Source organism: Pteronotus mesoamericanus, unplaced genomic scaffold (genome assembly GCF_021234165.1).
Source record: "Pteronotus mesoamericanus isolate MK-2021 breed Mesoamerican mustached bat unplaced genomic scaffold, CSHL_Meso_final scaffold_371, whole genome shotgun sequence".
Classification (NCBI taxonomy): Eukaryota; Metazoa; Chordata; class Mammalia; order Chiroptera; family Mormoopidae; genus Pteronotus; species Pteronotus mesoamericanus.
In genome coordinates this window covers 3,263,050-3,280,576 of record NW_026555314.1, presented here as the reverse complement: position 1 = coordinate 3,280,576, position 17,527 = coordinate 3,263,050, and the positions used below count along the sequence as shown (strand labels likewise).

The following is a 17,527-nucleotide window of genomic DNA, read 5'->3' as shown; positions in this document are numbered from 1 at the left end:
GAGGGGCCCTGGAGATCCAGGAAGTCACCTGTGCTAGAAAGGGAGCAAGCATTCATTGACACTTGGGAATGTCATTGATCTCTGTTCTGTGACTAAGGGGAGGATTATGCTCATCCGCCAAATTTTAAGCAGAATCTAGAAATGGGAGGGCTGGGGCATTTTCAGGGTCCACTGGTCTTAGCAGCTTCTCCTGAGAAGACAGCTCTTGCTTTCAGCAGCCCCAGCCCTTTCCCCAAAGACCAGTCCCAGATAGTTTCTTAAAATAGACAAAGGAGCTCATTCCACAAAAAGGGGAACCACCTGTCATGGGTGGCCGGTGAACACCCTTCCGCCAAAACAGGGGACCAGAGATGTGGTGGGGCAGGCCTTCCAGGAAGTCACTGAGAGCAGGTGGTGGCACCTTCCTTGCCCAGCAGGAAAGGTCAAGGGCAGAACCCTCAAGTTGGGGGGATGTGCTGAACATGACCAGGGCCAGAGGGAGACACTTCAGGGAGGGTCCTTTGGAAAGACGGTGATAATGCCCCAAACTCCAGAAGCTCTACAGGGGCCACTGTACTTTGGAGGCTGAGCAAGGCAGGCCTGGGGGCCCGGTGCTGCCGGGACTACTGTCCCCTGGCCAGGCCGGGCTGCAGGGGTGCGGCCTGGGCTGGGTCAGGGTAGGGGTGTAACCAGTGCTGCAGATACACATCCTTCCTCTCTAATTGCTTTTCCTTTTATGGATTTTGCTTTTCTTTTAGCTTCCTGGTAAAATTCCTTCTAAAAACATTCCAACCCTCCTTGCTAGACCCAACGAGGAAAAGGGATTTGTACGCACTTGGGTCAAAGTGGCAGGAGAGGTCAGAGCCTGGGCCCAGAGGGCAGGGGCAGTACCCTGAGGGCTGAGGGAGGTTGCTGAGCCGGGGAAGAGCGAACAGGAGGGACAGGGACCTCAGCTAACCAGTGAGTGACAGTGTCTGTGTGTGAGAGGGTGGCAGGGACTATAGCATTCATAGCCAAAAGGTTTTAAAATTCTGTTCCAGCAAAACTGATCACATCTTGGCCAAAGCGGACCAGGAGTTGCCTGTTCGCACACACCCTCTGTGAGGAGGGGTCGGGGGTTCGAAAAGCCTGTTTTTCCTTCTTGAACAGGGTTTTCCCAATGAGCGCCCCTTCTTTGAGTTGTAAAAATTATTATTACCAGGGCATATTTCCTTGCACGAGAGAAGAGTCACCCCCGAGGAGGCACTAAGGGAGGGCCTGGCTTAGTTCTCAGAGAGCAGGACAAGTTTCTTCTGGTTGGTCATTTGGAAAGTCCCTCTGGTTGTAACTGGGGGGACAATGACTTCAACTCCTCTGCGAGGCAGGACAGGTCGGGTCTCAGCCCTGTCCTCATGTAGAGTTTTGACAGAGAACTTCAAAGGGAAGCGCGTTGATAGATGCCCCCTCACGGCCGCCATTTTCCCCACATCCTGCACAAAACCAGACACATGGCCCAGGACTCTCGTCAGACTCTTTATTGTCTTTTTTACAAATGGGTCTCAGGCGGGAAGAGATAGAAATGAAAGAGCTGTCTCTCTGGCTCCTACGCCATTCTTTAGGGAGGCCTATTGTCACTGCTGGGAGGAAAGAGACCCCTCCCTGCTCCTCTTTGCACCCCCTCATTTCCCAGGGGAGGGGCTCCCCTCCAGGCTCCTGGCCCAGGGACAAGCCTTTCCCCATGGAACTGCTGATATTCACATCAAGGGCTATCTCAAGGGTTATCTTGGTTCCTAGAGAGAGAGAGAGAGATTGAGAGAGAGAGAGAGAGAGAGACAGGTTTGCAAGACCTGGCCCAGAGCAAACAGGCCACGGGAGGGGATGTGCCTCTTTCTCATCAGCCTCTCACCTTATCCACTTCTGTGGGACCTCAGCCTCCTCTAAAATGTGTCATCTTGCCTTGACCCTTTGTCACTCTTCTCCAGGATCCCTGAACCCCCTCCTTTCCACACCCTGCAAGCCCTTTTCCATCCTCCTCTTTCCAGTCATCCCTTCGTCCACTCTCCCGAAGCCTCCACTCTCAGTTTTGCCCAGCCCCCACCTAGCCCCCACCTAGCCCCCACCTCTCGGCATTTCCGCCCTGGCCTTTGGCTCTGACTCCGGCTTCGGCTCCGGCTCCGGCCAGGGCCCCGGGAGCCCCGGGAGCTGCCTGAGCCTCTGGAAGAGTTGCTGCCTGCGGTGGAACAGGTGCTGGTGGCCTGGCCCCGGGACAGGAAGTTTGGTCGGCTGTAAGGGAGCCAGGCCTCTTCTGCAGCACAAGAGACAAGGGTAGCTGGGCGCAGGCAGGGGCAGGGCACCACCACCGGCTCCCTGAGCCACCCCAGCCACCACCCCAGCTCTGAAAGAAGAGTTGAGGGCAGGCAAAACGCTCGGATCATCGTCGGGGCTGAGAAGCAGCATGCCCAGCCCACGGCCTTGACATAACGTGTTCAGAGCCCTGCAGGGAACCCCGTCCTTGGGAAAGGAGGGACAAAACACCCAACCCCTATACTTCTCTCATGGGGGCTTCAGTCCTGAGAAAGGGTACAACTTGGGAAGCTCAGGGGATTTTGCTCAGAGGCAGAAACAAATGCCTTTGGTGTTGATCAAATTCATGGACCCAGTTGAAAGCGAGGGGTGAGCTGGGTTGCAATCAGTCCATCGATGGTACCGGCTGTACTGGACCATCAGCCTGCAGTCCTAAAGGCCAGCTTTACCTAGAAGTGGCCCTCCAGCCCGCCCTGGCCCTGCTCACCGTCCGGGAGGGGGCCCCGGTGGTTTCCCAGGGCCCCCGCCTGCATGGCTCTTCTCTCCCCGCTGTGCTCCCGTTCCAAGGAGGACATGCTGCCCGCTGCCCTCAGCCCGAAGGCCCAGCTTGCCTCTTCCTCCGGCGGCGGCAGGGGTGGTGGGGGCAAGTCTGGGGAGAGGCCTGTTTCAGCAGAGCCTCCTGTTTCCCTGGTACCAGCCTCTCCCACCCCCATTCCCTGGCACCAGCAGGCTGCGAATGAACAGCCTAGGATTTGGGTTGGCCTGCCCCCCACCTCCAGCCTCCAGCCCTCACCCTTGGTTTCCGCCCGTCTCCACTGCTGACTGTCACCCTTCCCCTGGCTCAGGGCCCCCTTACCCCCAGGACTGTGCTCCCGTCTGTAGGGAACAGCCTTAGGTTTCTTCCGAATTTGGGCACGGAGCCCTTGGAGTGGGGGCGTGATCCCCCCAGGCACCTGTCGGGCCCTCCCTGGGGCATCAGGAGATGGGAGAGGTGCAACGTGAGAGAAGGTCTGGGGAGAAGGGTGATCGAGCTCGGGAGTGGGGGCAGCGGGGTGAGCTGAGGCTCCACAGACTCACCTGGGGCACTGCTGGCCGTGCTGGGGACAGGGCTGGGGCTGAGGTGCTGGGAGGCTGTGGGGCCAGCCACCAGGCCAGCAGGCCTCGCTTCGTGGCTGTTCAGAGCGGGCTGGGACACACTGAGAGGGGGACTTGGTTCAAGAGGCACCCTCCTGCAATGACATAAGGCCTTAGCATTTGTTCCCTCGACAACACTAAGTGCCTACTATGTGTCAGGCACTGTGTTAGACACGCAGCCTAATACTCAGATGGATGACAAACAGCCAGCCCCCACCGGGCTCCTGGGCTAGCAGAGCATGAGGAAAGCCGTGTCTTTGAAATGCTCCGGGAGTCTGCAAAGTCACTCCAATGGGGAAACAGTCTGAAGGGGGCGAGAGACCTTGTTAGCCTCCGGTTCCTCCCCCAATCACACTTCTACCCTCCTACGGCCCCGAGACCTCTGTAGCCCAGATCCATCCATCCATCCATCCACTGAAGAGATATGTACTGAGGGCCTATAATGCGCAAGGGGCTCTCGGCCTCCCTACCTGGGCGTCTGGTGGAGATGGGGAGTGTCAGTGAGGGGCTGGGGAGGGTCAGGAGGTGAGGGGGTGAGAGTGGCTGTGGACTGCTGTCCATAGGAAGGTGTGGGAGAGGGGGTCTCCCCGCGGGACGCAGGGACCAAGCACCCTCCACTGGAGCTGGGCTCTGCCAGGTGGCTCCTCTCAGGCACTGGCGGGCACCACTCTCCTGGCTCTGAGCTGCGGAAGAGACGTGGGAGCGTGGGGATGGCCTTCCTGCCGCCCCGTCCCTTCCTCTCCCAGCTCTCTGCCCTCCCCGGCAGGGGGCGCTGGGCTGGTGCGGGGCATCTGCGGCAAGGTACACATCCTTACCTGCCCTCGAGCTCCTCCTCGGGCCCCTGCAGGCCGCTCAGCTCACAAGAAGGAGGAGGGGGTGGCAAGGCCTCTGGCCAGCTGAGGGAAGGCGCCTGCACGGGTTTCCCCAGAAGCTTGGCTTTGCCTCCCCTGGGTCCTGAGGCGAGTAGGACAGGGTACACCACCAGGACCAGGACGGGCAGGAAGGAGGCCAAGATGAGACACATCAGAAGGAAGTGCCGGGCCAGGCCCCAGAGGGGAGGTGCGGGGCATGAGGAACTGGAGTCGTACCGCTGTCTCCCTGGCTCCATTCTGGGGGAGCATAGGGGCTCCAGCTGCCCAGGTCCCCTGAGGAGTTGGGAGGGAAGCCCCCGTGGAAGGTCTGCAGCTCCTCCCCAGCGGGGTCAATGGTGCTATAGACAGGACCCTCGGGAGAGGCGGCAGTGCCCCGGGCCGTCTGAGCCAGGTAGAGGGAGATTCCAGCCTCTGAGGAGGAGAAAGAGGGGGGCGCAGGGGAGGAGGCGGGGGCAGACACAGAAACACAGAGGACAACAGGAGAATGGAGGGCAAAGGGAAATCCCACCAGATGGCGTCTTTCCCGGCCGCAGACCTTGCTTCCCAAACCGGGGTACAGGCGAGGCATGAGGGCCACTCCCCCGACTCACATCCTCCTGGGGGCTGACCAGCCTCAGGAACACTAGGGCTCCTCAGCCCCCTGCAGTGCGCCCCCCGTAGGGAGAGGAGAGGAGGGTGCTGGGGCCAGGTGGGCCCCTGAGGGAATTAGAACTCCTCACCATTGTAATATCTGTCGTCTGGGTCGGGATTGCTGGGGCGGCAGCTCCCCCTGGGCTCCTGGGCTGAGGGGCTTTGAGATGGGTGGGGCCAGGAGTCTGCCAGCCAAGGGTAGGGAGCAGGGCCAAGGCCCACGGGTGGCCTGAGGGAGAGCATGTGAACGTTGGGATGCAGAGCCTGGAGAGGCCAGGGAGAACAGAGGGGCGGGCGCGGTCCGGGCCGGAGGGCAGTGGTAGTGGTGAATGTCTGCGGCAGAGGGGGCGGTGAGGCCTGGAGAGGAAGGTGGAGGGGACTGTCCTTGGGAGGTGTGTTGAGACAATTACCTGGAACCGGCTCCCGAGAGGCCCTCTGAGTGTGGGAAGGACACTGGGGAGGGTGAGCGGAGACTGGATGAGAGTCGGGCCCGTGCTGGGGTCTGAACCCCACGGGGCCGTCCGCGGCCGCTTACCTGCAGGTGTGTAGGCAAAGGAGGCTTCCGAAAAGGATCCCACGGGAGAAAGAAGAGGAGAAACGGGGAAAGGGTCAGAAATATCCACACTCTGGTCCACTCCTTGGCCCCGTCCCAATTCCACCACCCAGGCCGCACCCTGGACCATTTCAGCCCAATTCCTCGGCTGAGAGGGACTCGGGCACCGGTATTTTTTGAAGCTCCGCACGTGATTCCCACGTGTAGCCAAGATTGGGAGCCACCGCTCCAGGGGGTCTCAGACCCCTCCAGACTCGCCCCTTACCAGGGGACAGAAGGACGCGGTCTCCAGCTTGCGGAGAGCAGCTCCTCCACCCAAACGCCCGCCTGGCAATTTACTGCCTGGGCCCCTGGCCATACCCCTCCCGCCAGGCCCTCCCCAGCGAGTGCACTTCTTCTCCAGACTCGCCCGCCCCTCACCGCCCCCCCCCCGGCCCCCCCGTTTATTGACACCGATTGCCCAGGTAAGCAGCCTGGGGAGAGCGTGGGCGTCTTCTTTCTATATTTGTGGGTATCTCTGGGCGAAGTAACCAGATTGGGACTTAGGTAAGATCCCCCTTGGGACATCCTTAGCGTTTGCTATCTTCTAACTAGTGTTTTACGCCCAATGCCAGAATCTGGAGATCTCGGTTCTTCTGTCCATGGCTTTCCATTCACTGTGACTAATAAGCTTCCTAATAAATCCTTGCCAGGTTTTTTAAAAAAAAGTCTTAAGGGCAAGCCTTACCCCGCCCCCAGATTCAGGCCCCGCCCCCTCCGAGTCCCGCCCCCTCCGAGAAAGGCTCTTTTCCCCCAGCGTTCGTCAGGCTCCTCGATCCGCGGTGCGTGCCCTGGCCCGCGTCGCCTCTCACCTGTGTAGTGGCTCAGCTCCTTGCGCTGCCTGCGGCGCCGGCAGAGGGCGCCACCGAGCCCGAGGAGCAGCGCCCCGCAGGCCGCGCCACCGCCCGCCAGGAAGGCCGGCTCCCGCAGCACCCTGGCCAGCCGCTCCGCCAGCCCCTGGCCCACCTCGAGCGCGGGCTCCAGTTCCGGTGGGGTCGCTGTAGGGGTCAGAGCCATGAGCGGCGTAGGGGCCTGGAAACCCAGGAGCCATTCCGGGAGCCAAGCCTTAACTTCCCAGCCCCGCTCGCCCACCACCCCCAACGGCCAGACTCACGCAGCTGCACAGACACCGGGGCACTGGCCACGCCAACGCCAGCGCTGGTGGCCGCTGCGACCTGGGTCCGGTAGGGGACACCCGGCAGCAGTCCCTGGAGCACCGCAGAGCGCGCCCAGCCTGCCACCGACCGATTGAGGTGGAAGCGGCTCTCATTCCCCAGGCACCAGATCTGGGAGGGCCAAGACCCAGGTTGGACAGTCAGAAACGAGAAATTTGGCCTCATGTGGGAACTTGACGCTCTGAACGGCTCCGGGGGGCTTCGCCAGGCGTAATTCAGCCTAGAGGGAACCCTGAAACCTCTCTCCCCTCTCAGAACCTCGGCCGCAGCCGCTAAGCCAGCTAGCTCTAGGCCCCTTCCTAATCCTAGCCCTAGGTCCTCCTCTCCCTCCCACCCAGTCCCTTCCTACACCCTGTACCTGGTATTCCTTGATGACCCCATTTTGCTGGGAGAGGAGCGGAGGTTCCCAGGACACAGTGATACTGCTGTTGCCTTCACCCCCCAAGGCTACTGCCACGCCCTGGGGGGGACCACTGGGGGCTGGCCAGGGTGGAACGTGGTCAGGACACAGTCGTTGCACGCTGCCCCTCAGGCCCCAAGCTCCCCTCTCCCAGCTCTAACGTCTTGGGGAACTAAGGCACCCCCTTCCCACCCACCTGCCCTGCTCCCCCCTGCAGACGTCCACCCTCCCCCACTCCCACTCCCCCTACCCTGGTGCATGCAGCAGCTCCTGCCCCACCCCCTTACCCTCCTCGGGAATGCTCCCAGTCACCAAGAGACTGTCTGCACCCAGCCCCTCCTGGCCTTGGGCTTGCACCTTGATCTGAATTCGGGTCCCTGGGGGGAGTCCTCTTAGCACAGTGCTTTGCTGGCTTGGGGACTGTAGGTCCAGCACTGTCCAGCTCCCCCCATCAGGACCTGAGACCTTCCAAGACACCCGGAAACCTTGCACCAGCTGGACCGGGCCATCGGCCTGCAGGAGACAAGGAGGGGGAGCGCACCAGGAGGGGCTAGGGCCGCTCAGGGCCGCTCAGGGCCGCCGGGCCCAGCCCCTCCTCCATCTGCCCAGCCTCCCCAGCCCCTTGCTTCCCATTCTCCTGTGCCCATTCTTGGAGGCCCCTACATCCCCCACCGCTGTCTGTGCCCTTCACCTCATCCCTGTGCCACACTCACGGTCCAGGACACCTGCAGGGTCCGCGGCCCAAGGACTATAGGCTCCTGCATACGCACAGCCACTTCAGCCAGTCCTGGCCGGCGTCCCCATGTATCCTCTGCTGGCCTGGATGGGTTGCTGTCTGTTGACCAGAGAGCCCACTCAGCAAGGGCCAGCAGGGACGAGGAGTCAGGACCCACCCTGCGCTGTAAGTCCTGCCTCCACCCCGCCCCCCAGACCGTGCTACTCAGTGCTCAGCCCAGGGTCAAGGGGAGCTGGTGGGGGAAAGTGCTGACGCTCTACATGCGTGGTGGGTAAAGAGACTCCAAAGTGAAGAGCCACCCGTGGCTGAATCACCCCGCCCCCTGCCACTGACTCTCTCTCTCTCTCTTCCCCTCCTTTTTCCTCCTTGCCCCTTCCCTCCCCTCCTCCTGCTTCCCTCCCTTTCCTCCTCCTCCTTCTTCTCTTGTTCCCTTAGTGAGAGGGAAGCATGGCCACCTGTTTCAGGCCAGCCGCCAGTACAGCCCTGGCACAGCAGGAAGGAGTTGCCATGGTGCCATGCTTTGCGGGAGGGGTGCTATCATACCCGTGAGCCAGGGACCCTGACCGTACCCTGGGTGCGGACAGGCTCAGAGACGGGGCTGGGCTCACTGAGGCCCCAGGCTCCCACAGCTCGCACCAGGAACAGGTAGATGGTGTTGGGCTGTAGGCCACTGACGGTGTGTGTCTCCAGCTGCACACCGTCTGCCACTGTCCGCCATGTGTTGCCAGCTGCTGGGCTGCATTGGGAATGAAGTGACAGACTTGTCTGAGCCCAGGGACCTCCAGCCTACTCCATCTCAACCGTTTTTTTTTTTTAAGAGAGGGAGAGAAACATGAACGTGTGGCTGCCTCTCGTGCGCCCCCCAGCTGGGAACATTGGGAATTGAACCAGCGACCCTTTGATGCGCAGGCCTGCACTCAGTCCACTGAGCCACACCAGCCAGGGTTCATCCATTCTTCATGGCCCCCCTACCGCCTCCTCACCCTGGGAGAGGGAACTGGCAAACCTCTCCCCACAATGGCAAAGACCCTAAGGACACAGGGTCCCCTCCTTTTAACTTTCCAAGTTTGCACTCAAAACTTTCTCTGTACCTGAAGGCCTCTATCACATAGGAGGTAACTGTGGCCCCAGCCTGCGAGCTGGGCTTCCAGGTCAGGGTAACGCTGTTCTTGGTGACCTCAGTGACCACTGGCTGAGAGGGAGGCCCCGGAGGGGTACTGGGTCCTGCAGACGGCTCTGGTAATTCTCCCCCATCTTCTGCAGTGAAGAGATAATGTTAAGTAGAAGAATGGGGGAAGAATGTGACCTGCCTTCTTCCCAGAGGAGCCGTGGAGCTGTGACGGTGGTGACGGTGGAGAGAGGGACACAGCGCACAAACCGCTACTCACATCCGCCTCCCAAGGACACCACTCCCGCCTTCCTCCGCCTCCCACTACCAGGGCCATGGCACAGGGAAGATAAAAGCAGCCCTGGGTTTTGGCGAGTACTGACTGCCTTCAAGGAACAGCTCTAGCAAAGAGGGGAACAAAGGAAAACGCACCCCGCCTCCTGAGCCAGGCGCTCCAGGTGGCCTCCCCCATGGCACTCTGGGCCACGCAGCTGTAGAAGCCCATGTGTGGCTCCTGTAGGAGAGGGGAGAGGGCTGGCAAACTGGGCGCGGGACAAGGCAGGACACGAGGGGGAGGTGCGGATTCAGAAGGATGGGGAGCACGGTGTACACTCCCAGGGGTCTGAGAGAGCAGAGGTGGAGAATGGAGTTCGAGCCCCGGCGGGGACTTACACACCAGGCCAGTTGGGAGTTCTCAGGTACTGGGGCCCCAGGGTGAGACTCACCTGCACGTTGCCAATGTACAGGGTACCATTGGCCATCAGGTTGAGCTGGGTGTCATCCCCCTGCAGCCACTGCCCATCCTTCTTCCACTGGACACTAGGTTGAGGGTTCCCGGTCACTCTGCATGGCAGCCACACGGAGGAGCCAAGTGCCAGCGTCTGATTTGCTGGTCCCTGGAGGATGATGGGCGGCAGCCCATCCATCGAGGCTGAGAGAGGAGAAACTTGGGTACCTCAGAGGAGGATCCTAGGTTCAGGCAACCAGTGCCTTGTCCTCATTCTCAGCTCCGTCACATCTCTCCCTCCCCCAGATATGTGGCTTCCAAAACCAGCTGTCGTCTCTGCCTGGGACCAGCCACCGGTTAGTGAGTTCTGTGCCTAATTCCCAAACTTCAAGGACAGGTCTCAGGAGCACGCCCCTCCCCTTGCAGACGCGTTGTAGAGAGTCCGAGAAAAACAGATCCCTTTAAGCCATCATTTCCTTCCTGAGCACGTCCTGTCTTATCTGCTTACGCACATACCTCCTTTTACCTTTAACAGGGCCTTGGCCAGGACGCTGCCAGCCACACTGACAGCCTGGCACACATAGTAGCCAGCGTCCCCGCTCTGCACTCCCATGATGCTGAGCTGGCCTCCGGGGGAGACTGAAAAGCGCCCTGTGGGCTGAAGGGACTGACTGGGGAAAAGCAGGACCTGGAAGAGCAAGGAACCAAGGTAGGGGATGAGCAGGTGGTGGCAGGGGGTTCCCCGTCCCCATCAGCACCCGCATGCAGAGCATTTCTAAGGTTCTGATTCGTGCTCTGTCCCCAGCCAATTATGTGACCGTGGGCAAACTAGTTAAACCTATTCACAAAAATGAGCGATTTCATTAGATGATCTTGGGATGTACTTCCCAGCCCTGTACAAGCTATTTAAGCTTCCTGAGCCCCAATTTCCCCAAATATGACTCTCAGAGGATAGTTATGAAGACTAAATGAAGTAAAATATGAAAAACTCTTTTAATACATTGCATGATAAACACTCAGTATCTTCCCCTTCTTTCTGGCTCTAACATCTTACATTAGATACATACACAGGAAGGTAGTGAGGTAGATCTGGGTCTCAGGGTAAATGGCACCATGCTGAGCCCCTGACTGATACCCACTCCCACCCTCTACTACTGTATGCGTTTTTATTCACTTTGGAATCTAAGGAAAATGCAGCAGACTCAGATGCTAGAGAAGACGTTGGGAACAGATTTGGAATGAGGTAATAGGTGGCCTGGTTTCCCAATGGGGTGGGGTTAATCCAACTCATTTTATTATACTGATCTTGTTTTTTAGTAGCAAGATTCCCACCCTTCTCTTACAGGAAGGTACTTAAGTTGTAACTTCAGTTAATGTTCATTCCGGATGCCTTTTCTGGGATTTGTTTCCTAACATTGAAGAGGGATGACTCTGGGCGCCCCCTGGTGGAGGCCTCTAATAAATAGAAGAGCATGTCGGGCTCTACCCTGAGCAGCTTCGGTGCAGCGCCACTTGCTCTCCAGAGCAGTGTATGCCAGCCCAGGTGCCAGGGGTCTGGGGAATGAGGGATCTAATTGGATTTGCTGCATCCTCTGGACAGCCTTGACCCAAAGAGAAAGATTCCAAGGGATTTCTATACAGGATTGTTCCCTTCCACCTAAATATAGTGTCATTTATCTTAAAAGTGTTGGATATGTTCCAGGCCTTTTTATAATCATAATCTTATTTAATCCTCCTAAATAACATGCAAACATCTCCGGGAGGACCAAAGGTAAAGCAGAGCCCCGACAGAAGTTTGCAGAGCGTAGAAGGAGGGAGGCTAAGACCCAGACAGGGAGCTGAGCGGAAGGCCCGTGGAGCTGGCACCTACCTGACTTCCCTCCTTCTGCCAGAAGATGGCAGGCGGGGGGTTTCCTTTGGTCTCACAGTGGAAAGTCACTCTCTCTCCAGCAGCTGCCACCTGGTCCTGGGGCTGCGTCACCAGCTGAGGTGGGACTGGCAAGAAGGAGGGGAGAAAAAGGAACAGGGAGTCAGGGGTACCAAGAAGGAAGGTTGAGGGAACAAGAGAGAGAAGCCAAGCTTGGCTTAACTAGAAACAGACATTGACCCATCTGTTGCTCAAGACTGTTTAGGTATCTCCTCTCTCCCCTACAAGTCTCAGGGGACCCCACATCTCCCGCCTGCCCTTTCTCCCTCATGTTCTCCTTCGGCCCACCCGCCACCTTGCCTCACTTCACCCTTGCCGCAGGCAGTCCCAGGCGGGGCCTCACCGTGAACACTGAGGGAGCCAGACGCTTCCACTCGGCCCACGCTGTTCTCCGCCACGCAGGTGTACGTCCCCTCATCTTCAGCATTCACACGCCCAATCCAAAGGCTGTGGTCCCTCCGGATCTCATACCTGCTCCACTCCCCGCCCCCAGGCTGGGTTGGCCATAGCTACAGACCCCTCCTGTCTCCCCCAGGACAGACACCAGGGCAGGGTACATAGACAAGGCAGGCCTCAGCAGGGACAGCAGCTCTATGAATGGAGGTGGGTACTGGATAGGGCGGGGCCGCAGGCTGTGCGGACAGACTCCTCTGTCTGAGGAGGTATCTGCCTTCCAGTTTTCTAGGGCAGGGTACACTCTTGAGCTGGTGGGTCTCCTCACAGGCAGGAGCAAGGGGATTCTCACCTGCCTGTGGGCAGCTCTCCATCCTCCTTGCGCCAGTGTAGACGAGGGGGGGGATCCCCTTGCACCTCACATGGGAAACCCACAGGGGCATTCGCCAGGACCACCTGATTCACCGGTCTCCGCAGGAATGAGGGACGCTCTGTGGGGTGGGAGTGAACAGTCGGAGGTCTGCACAGCCCCCACCCCCCCAGGCTCCACGCTCCCCTAACTCCAGAACCCCGTGTGCCTACCCAGTACCACCAGTTCGGCCGCCCCGCTCTCCCGCTCTCCCGCCATGTTGGAGGCCACACACACATACATCCCTGCATCGCTCTTGTGTGTATGTGACATCATCAGCTTCCCTCCTCGAATCTGCGGAGTAATAACAGTGACTTGGGTCCTTTATAGCCATCGAAGCACATTGATTTATTGGATTTTTCCCAACCAACTCATGAAGAAAACCAGTCAAGTAAACCCATTTTACATAAGGAATCATTGTTTTGCCCCAGGTGGGGATCAGGTTGTCTTTTCTCCCACGGGTCCCTGGGGCATCATGCTCCCCACCGTCTTACCCCGAATTCATCCTTCCTGTCCTCATTTATCCCTCACTCCACAGCTCACTCTCAGCCTCTAGGCAGCTGATACCCTGGTCTCAACTCTCCTGCCTTACCGCCCAAGCATCATTCCGTGCCTTCCAAGACCAGTAGATTCAGGCTTTCCTCCCTGGAGGAGGCCGGGCCAGGCCCCCGGCGTCCCCCACCTGCCCCCCGCCCCGCGCCCGCCGCTCCTACTGCCCCCTGGCCTGGCCCTCACCGTGATCCTTCCCTCCTCCTCCTTGACTGGGGCGCCGCCCTTCTTCCAGGATACCGTGGGCTCCGGGTGGCCGCGGGGGGGCACGCACTCCATGACAGCGGGCTCCCCTACTGCTGCCACCACGTTCCCCGGAGGCTGCCGGAAATCATCGCGGAGGACTGGAGAGAGCGAGAGAGAACACAGAATACCGGCGTGAGCAAAAGCAGGTTTACAGCTGTACGTATAGAAAAAGACATGTAGGTTATTATTTCAATAGCTTCATTAACTCAAGAGAAGGTCACAATGCAGCCGTAAACCTGCTTTTGCCCACCCCTGTATGTGAATATAACCGGTCGCCCCGCCCCCACCTCCCGAGCCGCCACAGGTGCGAAAATACCAGGCCCAGGCGTGCGCATGAGAAACCAAAGGCAGAGTCCCAAAGGGAGATGTTGCACCGGCTGCGATGGGACTAGCTCTGGACTGGACTGTCCCGCCTCCTGCGGGCCTCCAGGCTCTAGAGCAACCAGCTGACGACGGGGCGTTCACCTGCCACTTCCAGCGAGGCGTTCCTGCTAGCCGCCGCCCCCAGGTAGTTGCGCGCCACGCAAGTGTAGACACCTTCGTCGGGCCGTGCGCGGCGCCCGTGCACGATTCGCGGGAAGAAGAGGGCGCCGCTGGGCAGAAGCAGGCGGTGGGCGCGCGGGTCCTCGCGCGCGGTGGCCACGCGCGCCCCATTCTTGTACCACTCGATGTTGGGCCGGGGCCGGCCCTCCGCACGGCAGGGCAGCGTGGCCGGTTCGCCTCGCGACACCAGCAGATCTGGCGGCTGCTCCACGATGCGCGGCATCGCGTCCTCCGGCCCGACCCTTGTCCCTGGTGGGATAGAAAGGACACAGCATTCAGACCGGGAAGCTGGGGAAAGATGGAGGCTCTGGAGAAAAAAGGACCTCGTCTGTCACTGCTGCACACCCTCTCTCTCTGGAGGGTCCGGTATCTTCTAGGAAGACGTCCCACATTCTTGGGCTGGAAAGGAGGTGCCTACAGATGAGCAGGTAAGTCGAGAGATCAGGACACTTGTCTCCTCTCCAGCCAGGTTTAGTGGGGAGTGAAGGGCCACCCGTGCCTCTAGCTGATTGGCTTCCTCCCCCAGCCGCACTGGTTCACAGGCGTCCTTGCTCTGTAACTCGGGCACCAATGCCAACATTGGGTTCTTCTCAGCGCGAACCCGGGCAGTGATTTGGAGAATGTGGCCAGGCCTGGGGTCCCTCAGGACAGGGAAGGCATGAGTGGTGGCTGGGCCTGGGAGCTTATGAATCAGGACTGAGCCCTTTTGTTGACACTCCAGACAATCATGTTTCAGAGTCCTGTGAAGTCACAGGAATTGAACCAATGCAAATGGTAGTGGAAATGTGAGTAACACGCTTCTGAGAGGGCACAGGTTTCAGAGGATTGTTCTCCAGGTGGATGTAGCTAAGAGAGGCTAAGAACCATTGAGGAAAGAGTTCCTCTCCGTTCCTGGCTCCCTCTCATTCGTTCACCACCTGCTCTGCTCCGGCCCCTCGCTGGTCTACACACTTCTGCTCGCTTGTCTTCTGCGGTGGTTTGGGGCGCGGGAGCCTGGAGCCCTCCATGCTCACACACCCCAGCTTCATCGACAGTGGCTTTGTGACCCCTGGCAGCCAGCAGGCGCCGCTGCCGCCTCGTGCAATCTCGATCCTTTACTAATAGGGGTCTATCTAACTTCAGCTCCCGATCCCCACTCCGCTTCTCCCGCTGTGCTCCAGAGTCCGCTGGCACTCTGCTTTTAGCCTCGGTGTGCGACTAGGTCTTACTTCCCGTCCCCACTCTTCAAAGTTCCGACGGAGAGGAAGCTGCTTGGGTTGCCCCTAGTGGCGCTCTTCTGGGGAGAGTGTCTTTCACGGGTCAGGGACAAGAAGATGGGTTTCCCTCCCACTTAAGGCAGATAGTGATTTTCTCGATTTCCCTGCTAGATGGAAACTTCTGATTCTCTCCCAATTCCCCTCCATCCCATCCCAGGCCCAGTTTAGGTAACCCCCCTGGTGAGCAGCACTGAAATGGTTAAGAACTCAGGGGTTGGCTGAAATGGGCTAGCGCATGAATCTCAAATTTCAACACTAACTACAGTAGGAATTTGGGCAACTTACTGAACTTCCCTGAGCCTCAGCTTCTTTATCTATAATGTGGGAGTAGTGATAGGGTTGTCACAATGTATGCCAAGCACTGCGGGGAAGGCTCAAGAAATATGACGGCTCTAAGATTAAGTAAGGGTTCTTCCTCCCAGCCCTCTTGACCTTATCTTGGCTCCTACAGTCTCTACCTGAATCAGATTCCACCAGGCCCCTGTGTCCTTCACATAACCATCGCATGTAATGAAACAGGCAGGCCTGTTGTGCCTGACCATTTGGTGACCACGGGGGTACTGTCCATCTCTGGTTCGTTTCCTCCGCCACAAATGTGGCCACCAATTCCTTTCCTACAGACCTCATCGAGGCAGCGCAGGGTGAAAGCCCTCTGTAGGAGCGCAGGGTGAGCGCGCCTGGCGGGAGAGAGGAGCCGTGAGCAGGGCTCTGAGCGGAACCTCCTGGGAACCTGGGAGGTCAGAAGATGGGAGAATCCCAGCTCCTTCCCCGCTCCCTCCCCGCTTCCTCCATGCATAGCGCACCTCGATGGCGGGTCCTTTCCCCCTAATTCCTGTAGACACATCTGCAGGCTCCCTTTCCCTGGAATTTTCTCCTTGTCATCCTGGGTCTCAGGAGAGGCTTCGACAGAAGCTAATGAATAGCTAACGGTCATGCTAATGGGACTCTGGGGCTTCTCCCCAGCACCTGGAGTATGCACACACACACACACACACACACACACACACACACAGAGAGACACACACAGAGCCCAGGTTCCCTTTCTTCCTGCCTTGGGGTCTCCAGCACATCGCTCACCCTAGACTCGTGTTGGAGGAGACCGATTGATCCGGCCTGGGAAAGAACCAGAGGGAAGGAACCAGGCCAAGGTGGCAGGGAACGCGGGAGTTCCCGGCGCGGCCGGCAGGGGGCGAGCGCGGGCCTCTCCCCGGCTCCCGCGGCGCTGGAGCAGCGCGCGGTCTCAGCCATTTATTAATCACCGTAATTAGCGCTGACTGCGGGGCCGCTGGCGCTGCGGGCCCGCCGCAGCTCTGCCGGGTGGGCCGGCTGCGAGGCCACCTCTTAAGAGGCAAACTCCTAAGTTTCCTGAAATGGTCCCCGCCTGCGTTGAGCTCTTAGCAAACACATCCAACATTTTGGCTTCCTCACTTTCGTCCTAAGTGAATTCTTGGCAAACTTAGGTACCCTGGGGAGAACCTGCGACCTGGGTGGGTCCGTAAGTGGCGCGGCTCGGCCCAGGCCCGCCGACGACCGCGCCCCCCCGTTGCCCTCCCGCAGTGGGTCCCGGCCCTTCCTGGGACGACCGTGCCCACCCCCAGCAACGGCCCTCCCCGCCTGGGGAGGTGCGGACGGATGGACTCAGCAGCCACCGCCTTCCAAACCCTCGTCCTCGGCCGGTGCCCCACTCAGGTGCTCAACGCCCCAGGCCATCCCTGGGTGCCCGCCGCCCGGGGAGGCACCAGGAGGCGCCCCTCGGTCCCGATGTGTCACTGGAGCTCTTGGTCTCCCCCTCCACGCCGCCCCCTACCCTACCCCACTCGGGACCCGACATCCCCACGGGGCAGGGGCTTACCGTTGAGAGAGGGGTCTCCCGGGGACAGCAGGCTGTGGTTGAGCGCCGTCCCCGAGGAATTGAAGCCGAAGAGCAGGTCGCTGGAGTTGGACACGTCCCCGGCCAGGGAGTCCGCGAACAAGTTCATCTGCAGCAGCGTTTTGAGCAGGTAGCGCAGCATCGCGCGACCCGGCCTGGACCGGGGCGGGGGGCTCGGGGCCCAGCCCCTGGGTCTGAGACCCGCGGGCCGGGAGCCGCAAGCCCCTCTACAGCCTCTGCGCTCCGGCCCAGCCACGGTGCCGCTGTCCCGCCGGCCGGCGCCCGGGTGCCGCGCGTGCCTCCGCGTGCCCTCCTCCTTCCCTCGTCCTTCTCTCCACCCCTCGGTGCCGCTGTCCCCCGGGGGCTGGGCGGCGGAAAGCAGGTGCCACGCCGATCACAGCGTAATTAAGGGATTAATCCGACACTCTCTACCCTCCCACCCCCTCCCCGACGGCCTCTGGCAGGGCGAGAGGCGAGAGTACTTTAGCGCAAGTTGGAGTCCCCGCCCCGAGCCCCGGGTCGAGCTCTGCACGCCGCTGGAGTCCCCCTCCTTTCTTAAAGACCTCGAGATGAGACAGGAGGCTCTGTTGGGCTCTGTCCTGCCTGGCTTTGGAACAGAAATCCTTCTTCCTTTTTCCCGACCCTTAGGGAAACTGAGGCAAAGCTCAGGATCGCTCCTCAAGCTCCCAAAACCCTGG

The 17,527-nt window shown here is 59.7% G+C and overlaps 1 protein-coding gene across 1 annotated transcript; it reads right to left on the bottom strand.

The window, feature by feature from the left end:
- Positions 1 to 1,241: 1,241 nt before the first annotated feature.
- Positions 1,242 to 16,971, bottom strand: ROBO3 (roundabout guidance receptor 3). The gene is made up of 28 exons (XM_054592758.1): positions 16,812 to 16,971; positions 13,626 to 13,952; positions 13,101 to 13,258; positions 12,539 to 12,659; positions 12,309 to 12,447; positions 11,907 to 12,034; positions 11,507 to 11,631; positions 10,153 to 10,324; positions 9,635 to 9,840; positions 9,342 to 9,423; positions 8,893 to 9,058; positions 8,371 to 8,537; positions 7,779 to 7,900; positions 7,353 to 7,578; positions 7,024 to 7,145; positions 6,605 to 6,776; positions 6,303 to 6,488; positions 5,434 to 5,457; positions 5,309 to 5,351; positions 4,988 to 5,127; positions 4,485 to 4,679; positions 4,212 to 4,350; positions 3,867 to 4,079; positions 3,340 to 3,491; positions 3,119 to 3,229; positions 2,750 to 2,911; positions 2,068 to 2,263; positions 1,242 to 1,332 (listed from the first exon to the last, which is right to left on the bottom strand). The coding sequence occupies exons 1-28, from the start codon at positions 16,969 to 16,971 to the stop codon at positions 1,242 to 1,244; spliced, it is 4,245 nt and encodes a 1,414-aa protein (XP_054448733.1).
- Between the last annotated feature and the right edge of the window lie 556 nt (positions 16,972 to 17,527).